Source organism: Geotrypetes seraphini, chromosome 3, assembly GCF_902459505.1.
Source record: "Geotrypetes seraphini chromosome 3, aGeoSer1.1, whole genome shotgun sequence".
NCBI lineage: Eukaryota > Metazoa > Chordata > Amphibia > Gymnophiona > Dermophiidae > Geotrypetes > Geotrypetes seraphini.
Window position 1 is genome coordinate 300,079,242 of NC_047086.1, and position 11,487 is coordinate 300,090,728.

Consider the following 11,487-nt stretch of genomic DNA (forward strand, 5'->3'; position numbering starts at 1 on the left):
GATAGCGTAGCTGATTTTTAGAAAGGTTTGGACAAGTTCCTGGAGGAAAAGTCCATAGTCTTATTGAGAAAGACTTGGGGGAAGCCACTGCTTGCCCTGTATTGGTAGCATGGAATTTGCTACTCCTTGGGTTTTAGCCAGGTACTAGTGACCTGGATTGGCCTCCATGAGAACGGGCAATTAGGCTTAATGGACCATTGGTCTGACCAGTAAGGCTATTCTTATGTTCACTTGTCCCTGTGTGCAATTATCAGGGCGCTTTTGTCGGAGCGCAATTGTCCTGCACTCATTTGTCGGTATACTAAGAGAAGGATGGACTCTTGGTGGAAAAGTTGTACTAGAGCATCCTGACGCTGCTGGGGAAGAAATGCTCTGAGTCACACAGTATCTAGAAGAGCTCCAATAAATTGTAGAGTCTGAGAAGGCTGCAGTTGACATTTGGGAAAGTTGATTTCAAATCCCAAATTTTGAAAGAACAGTATAGACTGTTGTGTCGCTGCTTTAACTCCTTGAGACGTAGGGTTTTTGATGAGCTAATTGTCCAGATATGGAAAAACCTGGAATCTGTGATTTCACAAGGCTGCTGCTAGTACTACCAGACACTTGGTGAAAACTCTGGGAGAGGATGCAAGGCCGAAAGGTAGATCCTTGTATTGGTAATGCTGATTTCCCACCCAAAATCTGAGAAACTTGTGAGAGGCCGAGTGAATGGGAATGTGAGTGTAAGACTCCTTGAGATCTAGAGAGCATAACCAATCGTTGTGATCCAGCAGGGGATATAAGGATGCCAAAGACAACATCCAAAATTTTTGTTTGACGAGAAATTTGTTGAGAGCTCTGAGATCCAATATTGGCCAAAGACCACCTGTCTTCTTCAGGACAAGGAAATACCGGGAGTAAAATCCTGTGTTCTGCTGGTCCAAAGGAACCTTCTCGATGGCATTGAGAACAAGCAGAGCTTTGACTTCCTGGAGAAGAAGGGAAGACTGAAGAGGGTTGGAAGGAAACTCTCTTGGAAGATGATCCAGAGAAATGTGTAGAAAATGAAGAGAATATCCTCCTTGAATGATATTGATAACCCAGAGATCGGAGGTGATCAGTTGCTATTGATAGTAGTGAAGCAGATGACCTCCGATGGGAAGAGGGAGAGACAGAGAAATTTTGATTGAAATTATGCTCTCCAAGAGATGGTTAAAACGGCTGATTTGACTTGGGAGCAGCAGGGGTCTGATACTTTTGAGGACGTTGCTGAAGTTGCTTTTCTTGCTGTGGTCTAGACCAGTGTTCTTCAACCTTTTGACACCTATGGACCGGCGGAAATAAAATAATTATTTTGTAGGCCGGCACCAGCCAGATCCTGCCCATCTCCACCCAGCCTTCGCCCCAGACCCTGCCCCCATAATAGTACTAATTGTAACACCATTTTTTTCCATTCATTTTTCATATACAGTATACACACACAATATAATTGGATTAACACATAATGGAACCACAAAATTAAACTACACAAAGCACACTGTATGCTTCTCAATATTCATTTCTACCAGAACACAGATAACCCCATGCAAATACTAGATCCAAAACTAAAAGTGCTAATATAAACAAATAAACCCTAAGGTGCAAGACTCTGCATGCAGTACAACCCCAGAGGAAAAGAAACGAATGCATTTCTTCCTGAACAGACAGCAGATGTAAATCAATCACTAAATTAAAAAATAAAATCATTCCCTCTACCGTTGTTGTCTCCCTCCTTCCAAACTGTGCCTTGCCTTCTGGCCTGCCCCCCAGTGTTATCTTTGGGCCAGCTCCCTGTTCTTCAGTGCTGCAGTGAAAGAGCCATGGGCAGCAGCTCCTCTCACATCCCGCGCCTCATCTGGAAGCCTTCCCTCTGACGTTGCAAAGTCAAAGAGAAGGCTTCCAGTTCAGGCGCAGGATGTGCGTAGGAGCCTCTGCCCATGACTTTGTGCACTGCAGCACTGAGGGAGCTGGCCCGAAGACAACGCTGCATCGATCACACCTTGGACCGGCAACTGAAGAGCACTGTCTGGGGCCCGATGCATGTGCTGACCCTGTGGACCGGCAGTTGAAGAACACTGGTCTAGACAGAGAAGCAGATTTTGGGGTATAACGCCTCTGGAACGAGGAAGATGGTTTGTAAGTTTTGGAGGCAGAAGATTTAGATTTAGGCCTGAGCAACGAATTAAGACTTCTATCATTTTCCCCAAAAAGTTCATCCCCGAGGCAAAAAATATTGGCCAACTGGTCTTGAAGATTAGGATTCATATCTGCTACTCTTAGCCATGCAAGTCTTCTTATGGCCATGGAGATTGCTGAGACTCTAGACGACAGCTCAAAAGCATCATAGGAGGATTGTACCAGATGCTGGCGGAACTGTGTGAGAGAGTGGAACATATGCTTAAAATCTGACTTCCAAAGTAATGGCAGATATTTGAAATAAGTTGGCATGGTCTTAATCCAGTATTTCAAATAGCAAGTGAAATAAAAGTTGTAGTTGATGACTCTATTGGCCTGCATGGCATTCTGATAGAGATGTCTCCCAAACTTATCCATTGATCTACCCTCACACCCTGGAGGTACAGTGGCATAGACCTTGGAAGGGGCAGATTTCTTTAAAGTGGACTCCACCACCAGAAACTGGTGAGAAAGCTGAGGCTTGTCGAAACCAGTGATAGGGATAATCCTATACTGAGAATCCAACTTTCTAGGAGTTGCTGGCACAGAATAAGGAGAGTCCCAATCTTACGAAGAGTCTCCTTCAGGATACTCATGCAGAGGATAACTCCTTAGGATGTCTAAGGTTTTCATATACTCCTTTGAATACTCTTTGAATACTTGGAATCCACCTCGAACTGTACTTCTAGGTCCTTAGCTATCTGCCTGATGAAGCGTGTAAATGAGACTGGCTCAGAAAGTGAAGGTTCTCGATGGGAAGTGGAGCGAGGAGAATGCTCCATAGAAGATGGAGAAGCTTCATGTATGGATTGAAGGTGGAGATTTGAATCTTCAGGAATGGAAGAATGGTACCTTTGTTTTGGACGGGACCGAGTCGAAGAAGCAGGTGATACAGATTGCTTATGTTTGTCCGAGCATGCAGGAGAAGATGCTTAAATTTAGTAGAATGTTTTCCAGACTTGGAGGATGGAGGGCATGTCTTGAACGACTGGATCTATGCCCAGAGAAATGGTGCTTCTTATGCATATGCTCCGAGGAAGTTGATCGGTACCTGGAGGAGCAACGCTTCGGTGAAGGCATGCGATGCCTGGAGGAGTGACGCTTCAGTGAAGAAGACTGATGTTTCGAAGACCAGTGTTGAGAAGCATGGCTCTATGACGATGATCGGTACCATTGAGGTGGTACCAATGAGGTATCGGTGGTACCTGCATCTCGCATGGAGCGACGTTCAGGTTGGACTGGTACCGGAGGAGCTGACATGGGGATGAGCATCTGGAACATATCGCCAAATTCCAACTTAAAGAGAGCATCGAGATTCTCTTTGAAGGCCTGCACCGATACCGGAGGATTGAGTGTTGGTATCACTGGTGCCGCGGCTCACTCCGGCTAGGATAGCATTGATGAAGATGCACCCCTCGAGGTTAAAGCGAGCTACGTCAATGAATTATTGTCTGGATGGGAATGTCTAGAAGGAGTGGAAATTCGATGGGCAAAACTGAAAGGAGCAATTGTAAGGGCGACAAACCTTTTTGTGAGGCAAGTAAGTAAAATTAAGAGAAAAAGAAGGCCACTTTGGTTCTCAAAAGTAGTAGCTTTTTGGATCCCAGTTAGTCTAATAGATGCTGACATTGTACTCTCAAAGTAGGGACTCTAGATCATATGTTATTCTATTGTCCCTTTATTTTAACCTTTTGGAAATCAATTTGGGGCCAAATAAATTGTTTATTGGAGAATCATGTGGCATTATCGTATGATACAATTCTATTTGGTATGTCAATGAGAACACAGAGCCAAATTTCATCAAATAATAACAAACTTTTATTAATTATGACAGGAGTTGTCATACAACATATTATATCTAATTGGAAGAATTGGAGTAGACTCAATTATTGTTTCTGGTGGAACTCATTGTGTCACATTTACAAAATGGAAAGAGCAATTGCGATACAAAGAGGAAATTATAATAAATTTAAAGAAATCTGGGGGCCATTAACAAAATAATGCAATGAATGAACACCATTTTTCCAATATGAATACTAATACAAAAGAAGAGTAGGGGTTTTTTCTGAATATGATTAAATATTTAGTTCATTAGATAAGAATTCTTATACAATATATTTGATGGCATAAATCTGGGAAAGTTAAGAGAGGCTGGTCATGTAGTCAGGAAAGCAAAGATGCAAATGGAAGAAAAAAATAGCTGACACGGTAAAATGGGGAGACAACATTTTTTAGATATATTAGTGATAGGAAGAAGTGCAAAAATGGCATTGTGAGATTCAAAGGTGAAGGGGAGGAGAATATGTAGAAGCTGATAAAGAAAAGGCTGAATTGCTTAAATATTTCTGTTCTGGGTTCATGGCTGAAGCGTGCCGGGAGCGGTACCACAGATGACAAACATGAATAGGGATGGAGGAGTAATAGGCCCTTATTGATTTTCAGAGAGATGTGTTCATGAGGAGCTATCTAAAATAAAGGTAGACAAAGCAATGGGGCAGGATGGAGTACATCATAGGGTGCTGAAGGAACTTAGGGAAGTTCTGCTAGCTCCGCTGACTGACCTTTTCAACGAGTCTCTAGAGTTGGGAGTGGTACCGGAGGACTGGAGAAGGGCAGATGTGGTCCCTCTCCACAAAAGTGGAAGTAAGGAAAAAGTAAGGAATGACAGGCCGGTAAGTCTGCCTTCTGTGGTAAGCAAATTAATGGAAACGCTTTTAAAACAGAGAATGGTCAAGTTTCTGGAATCCTGTGGATTCCAGGACCAGAGGCAACATGGATTCACTATCTGATCATTTTCTTTGACTGGGTGACCAGAGAATTGGTTAGAGGATGTACGCTAGATGTGGTGTATTTAGATTTTAGCAAACCCTTTGACAGTGTTCCACAAAGACGTCGAATAAATAAACTGAGTGCCCTCGGGACGGTTCCCAAAGTGATGGGCTGGGTCAAGAACTGGTTGAGCGGAAGGCGACAGAGGGTAGTGATCAGTGGAGATCACTCTGAGGAAAGGGATGTTATTAGTGGTGTGCCTTAAGGTTCTGTTCTTGGGCCTGTTCTTTTTAACATTTTTATAAACGATATTGCTGAAGGGTTGTCGGGTAAGGATTTGCCTCTTTGCAGATGATACCAAAATCTGCAATAGAGTAGACACGCCGGATGATTTGAATAACATGAAGAAAGACCTGGTGAAGCTTGAAGAATGGTCTGAAATTTGGCGACTAAAATTTAATGCTAAGAAATGCAAGGTCATGCATTTGGGCTGTAAAAACCCGAGGGAACAGTACAGCTTAGGGGGTGAAGAACTTATGTGTATGATAGAAGAGTGGAATTTGAGTGTGATTGTATGTGATCTTAAGGTGGCCAAACTAGAAGGATACTAGGTTGCATAGGGAGAGGTATGGCCAGTAGGAAAAAGGAGGTATTGATGCCCCCGTATAAGACTTTGGTGAGACCTCATTTTCAAAGATGTCAAGACAGATGGCTTTAAAATATGTAATGTCACCTCAGTAACAACTATAGAAAAATATACAAATATAGTACAAAATATAGACAGCAGATATAAATTTTCAAAACTGACACATTTTGATCACTAAATTGAAAATAAAATCATTTTTCCTACCTTTTGTCTGGTGATTTCATGAGTCTCTGGTTGCACTTCCTTCTGACTGTGTATCCAATATTCTTTCTTTTTTTTTTCTTTCTATTGGCTGGCCCAGAACCTTCTCTCCGATGTCAGAATTGATGGGGGAAGGCTTGTGGGCCGGCCACATGCAGTCACATGCCTGCCCCGTCCGTGCCCGGAGTTGTGGTGGGGGATGAATAGAGCGCGTTGGGTGACAGGGAGGAATCGACAGCGGCTTTAGCGGGGGGGGGGGGGGGGGAAGAGAGCAGACAGGGAGATATCCCAGGTGGCTGCCAGCCCGCATACCCCAGGTTGAGAAACACTTGTGTATATGATGTGACTGAAACACTATCCTGGACAGATGACTCAAGCTATAGAACAGGAGGATGGTGATCTCAGAAGTGGATAGTTTCCAGAATCCGTTAAGTTGATGACAGATTTACCTAAACAAAAAAGTCAGTGCTGTTTTTATTAGATACCATTTCTGCTTATTTAGCATTACTCAGTACTGCCCCCCCAAAAAAGAAATATTTGCTTGTTTCAACTCTTTCTTCATAACTGTATCAAAATTCAGAAATGGGTGGGTATTAAGAGTTTCTCTTTGCAAACAATAAGTGATCATGCTTGATTTTGTTTGGATTCTATGTGGATAGTGTTTTAATCAAATGCTGATTTATTCTGTTCTGTGATGACCAGCTTGATAATATTTTAAGAAGCCATAAATGTTTTAAGTGTTAACTCTATAGAGATGCATATTAATCCTTTTATTCCAGAAGCATTATTTGCAGTGTTGGCAATCATAATAATTACTTAAATAGCAACATAGTAATTACAGCAGAGAGAACAGTTAGTCAAGTGGTCTTCATTAATTTTTAAGCTGGGGCCACTTTGGATTCTGATGAGTTTAAGGAGAACTACAAAATATCTTCCCATATGGGGCCATGATAACTGCTGACCAGTGTATGTTAATTTTACTAAATTGAGGGAGATATTAAATTAAAGGCTGCGATAGGCTTGACAATTGTATAACTTTAATATCCCAGCTCTTATATTAAAAGAATTAATATAACTTATATAGTAAAGTGCTCAGACCTCATAACCCTTAGTGAGATGATAACATCAAACTGCGGTTATTGTAGAGACTATCATCGCCTTTACTGTCCCTTACCAACCATCACCAATATACTAAAGAACTTATCTGTAAACTATGGTTGGGTTCTTCTCAATAACCACAGGTATTCAACGTGTAGTTCTGTGCAAAACCATATTCAAAGTGCTTCAGTGCATGTGAGTAAATCACCGATATAGATATACATGGCCCCCCTATATCGGTGATTTACTCACATGCACTGAAGCACTTTGAATATGATTTTGCACAAAACTACACGTTGAATACCTGTGGTTATTGAGAAGAACCCAACCAGAGTTACAGATAAGTTCTTTAGTATACTCTATTGGTGATGGTTGGTAAGGGACAGTAAAGGCGATGATGGTCCCTACAATAACCGCAGTTTGATGTTATCATCTCACTAAGGGTTATGAGGTCTGAGCACTTTACTATATAAGTTATATTAATTCTTTTAATATAAGAGCTGGGATATTAAAGTTATACAGTGTATGTTAATGACATCCATCCCTACCAGCCCACCTTCTAACTTCATTAGGGGTATTCTTGAGGTTGTGAGTATTTCCAAATGCATTTTCTTTTGTCTGCTGAGATGCCTTTCCTTCGAACGTGTAGCTCTTCCCCCATCTAGTTTTATCTTTGTCCTGAGCCTGTGTAAAGAGAGAGGTAGAGTAGCTGAAAAAAAGGCCAGGAAGACAATGGGGGTCCATCCCAGAGATCTCCGTGATTCACCACTGGCCCCCAGGCCTTGCATTGAAGAACACTGAGTTAGTCAATCCAGTCTACCAAGATTGAGACTCTTCGTCTCTGATTCCCTTTTTTCAGCACCTATAAATGAGGCAACATGAAATCAGAATGTGAAAGAATTCAACCATAAGTTAATTTTGTTGTCCAAATTCTGAGTTGCCTCTACACAGCCACACTTATAAATGTACCTTCAAATAGGTATTTGAATAATGAGACCAAATTTTGAAGTTGGTTTGATGGCCTAGAGGTACTGACAATATGTATCTTATATTCAGCTTTATCATCTGTGACCTATTCCTTTGGAGGGTTTTTGTTTGGTTTCTATCCTGCAGCATTGTTAATAGCACATTAAGCTCACAAAGATAAATGACCTAAAGAAATAGTATCATGGTTCTTATTAGATTATTGCTTTAATACAGGTATCTTGGTGTATGACATGCTTGGAACAGAGTAGGAAAAGATAAAGCAAAGCAAATTAACTAATAAAGGTGACAAAGAAAGGCATGCTAGGTCTAAGGTCTCTTTAGGTCCCTAGTGTGGGACTAAGGTATGCTTAAATAGTTAACAAGAAAATCTCTTTAAAAGGTTTACATGGTTGTAAGATATTTGACATGTATGGGAAGAGTCAGGACTTCATATCTCACAAGATATAGATATTTATTTATTGATTGATTGATAGATAGATTTTTATTTTTATTTTTTTAATTATTATTTATTTTTTAAGATATTAAAGCCATCGGAAAAGAAAGCAAAATACCAGTATGGTGGACTGAATTCTGGACGTCCTGTAACACCACCTCGCACAGCTAATCCACCGAAGAAGAGGTGAAGAAAGGAATTGTACAGGAGCACCACACGATCAACGGCCAGGAGAAAACTCCATGTTATTCAATGCGTGTACACTGTAAAAAGATTAAAAAATCTAGTAATTTGATACCCTTTATGATGATGTCACATACATTTAACTTTAAAGAGACGGGTAAAGGATCTTCTTTTTTTTCTAGCTAAAAGATGTGAAACTCAGTATTGTAACAAATGTAATCTATGAATTCTAATATCCCACATAACAGTGAAAATCCATATACAAAAAATACATTTATTGACGCTACATATTCAGTTGTCTCATAGTTTAAAAGTTGAGCTACATCTTGGTTAAATCTTGGTGTAATTGTTAAATCAAATGAGAGCATCACGTTTCATTTGTGCAGTGTGTTTTTTTATGTTGCTTGATTTATATTTATTTAAAATTCTTGTTGGCTAGGTTATTGGCAAATTATTTTCCTGGCAATGTTTCTTAATAAAGAAATGGGAAGGATATATAAGTGTGTAAAATATTTCAGGTCATTAACAACTGTTTTTTCCATTATACTAAAATATATTCCTCAGATATGAGGCAGTGGTAAGGAAATGTATAGAATTCTGAGGAGTTACTTCAGAAAGCAAGCTAGTTTGGCAGCCTTAACAAAAGGTGTAAGAGCTTGCAAGAAAAAATTTGACTTTTTTAAGCTAATAACTAAAAATATTGCACCCTATAAAATATAGCTTTCTAGACGTTCTGTGTAATAGCACTTCACTGAATTTTACAAAGGAGCTCTCATGCACTTGGCTATTATTTGGTCACCTAGCTCTAGTTTATAATATATAATTAGCACAGCACATATAGAAATCATTTCAGCTGCACGTTTTTCTCTGAGTGATTCTATGCCAAGAATGTCTCTTGCACATAGTTGTAGAGAATGAAATCTAATATTGGAAAAGTAAATTTTTTCTGAAGTACAGTATGTCTCTTGGATGATCCTGAATTATACTCAAATATGCCTAAGGGGCTAGAACTATTCAACATCTGTTTTCTCTTTAGGAACATATGAGGCAACACTTTTAATTAAGCAGTAGACAAGTTGCTTCCCATATTTAGGTACAGAAGAGCTTTCAGATAACGTCTGCCTTTTTCAAGTGCATTCAATTATTCTTTTAAGTTGCACAAAAACTGACTATCTCCCTTTTGGAAACTAACAAAGGAGTGTGTTTACGTGACATAACAGAACATAAATATATTTAATCAGTGACTGGTAGGATATCTGACTGTGGGCAGATGCAAATTGTTGAAAAATATTTTGTTGGTGTGCTAAATGGTAATTGTGAGGCTTGGCACAAATCTTAAAATTTTTGGAGTTTTAGTTAATATAGTGTATGTAGATCTCTGCTTTGTGGTATGTTATAGTAGCAATAATACCTGTACATTATCAGGAATTTATAAAGTAGTTTATTCTTTTCTGTTCTCTTTTGGAAAGATTTAATATTGGCAACTGTGAAAGTATAAGGGTGCAAGTCTGTAGAAAGATATAAATTGGAAGGCACACAATTGTGACTTATTTTTTAAATTTAACTTTCACGTTTGTAAGATTCTGGGCAAGGGATGCAAGTACTAAAGATTCACAATACATTCTAAATGTACTCTAATAGATGTAAAACTGTCTTTGAAATTAATATTAAATTGAGGATGCTAATATAAACTTTTTAAAACAGCAAGTTGTATAATGCAAGAGATGGATTTCTGATACCAGTGTCTAGAACAGATTTTTTTTAACTCCATTTTTCTTTAAAGGCATATTTTAAATGTATTTTTTTCATTAATAAAGGTTGTCGAATTGATTTGAAATAAGATCACTATTTTGGAACTTATTGGGTATTGCACTGTGATGGGTTCTCTTTCTCTTTGGCAGATAGGGGAAAAGATAATGCCAAAGAGTACTTTTCAAAGCCTTCCTTTTAAAATATATATCTCTACATCTATCTATAGCTCTTTTTTTAAACAATTCTTTCATCTGTCTAGCAAATGTTTATGCAACAGTGAGGCTAGAACTCTCAGTGTCAAATAAGTCAGTCTAAAAATTGCAGTGGTTTTCAAGCCTGTCCTGCAAAAGGCTAGGCCAGTTGGTTTTCAGGATATCCACAATGAATATTTCCAGTGCAATAAGTGTGTCATTCTGAACAAGTAATATTCCCCATTGCTGTGAGCCTTTGCAGAAGGAATCCACTCCTGATTTTTCTGTATCCCTCCTGCTTCACTAGGAGCTCTACTGCCGCCTACAGTTTTTCCCTTATGCACGTGAGTCTGAAACAGTGTTTCTGTTCTGCTCTGCTCTTTATTTTATTCAAGTTATTTTTTAATTTTCTTTGGTTTTTGGGTGCTTAGAGCTTCCCTATTTGTGGGTTCAGCTCTACCTGGTTAGTGTTGCTCACCTACTGCTTGGCAGGGGTTTGAGTGCAGGCTGTCAGGCATCCGCAATGTCTCACAGAGTGTCAACTACATTTTCACCCCCACTCCTGTTTTTTTAGCTTTGTGCATCCATTGGTCTGCGGGGGTGTGAAATTCAGTCAGATATCAAGTCTGACTGGCAGCCCGAAGATTCATTCTGGATGAGGCAGTGATTTCTTCTCCTTTTTCAGCTACCTTAGGGTAAGGCTGTTACAGTCTGTGAGGTGAATCGGGGGGGGGGGGGGGGGGGGTGTCCTGTTAATTGCAAATTTGAACATTTCTGCATGTTTGTATATGTTCCCCTACCCCCTAAAATTGGCAGGTTGTTTTTTTTTTAGTTTGCTAATGTTTGGGGATTTTTTAGTGTGTGTTTTGTTTTTTGCCAAAAGTCTGGCTGTGGCTATCTTGAATTTTAGCAATCTTGTTTTTTTCAAAAGTCTCCTTTACCTTCAAATCTTCTTGTTTGGCCTCAAAACTGGTGGGCATGGAGTCCTCTGGCTCTTTTATCTCTAGTAAATTCCAGGATTGCATAAATTGTAT

General features: G+C 39.7%; 1 protein-coding gene across 1 annotated transcript in view; it reads left to right on the top strand.

Moving 5' to 3' along the window:
• The window catches only part of LOC117356964 (serine/threonine-protein phosphatase PP1-beta catalytic subunit-like), a 168,395-nt gene extending 158,040 nt beyond the window's left edge, over positions 1-10,355 (top strand). The window contains 1 exon segment of the mRNA XM_033936984.1: positions 8,413-10,355. Within this exon segment, the coding sequence (XP_033792875.1) occupies positions 8,413-8,517 (105 nt within the window). The 3' untranslated portion in view covers positions 8,518-10,355.
• Positions 10,356-11,487: the final 1,132 nt, after the last annotated feature.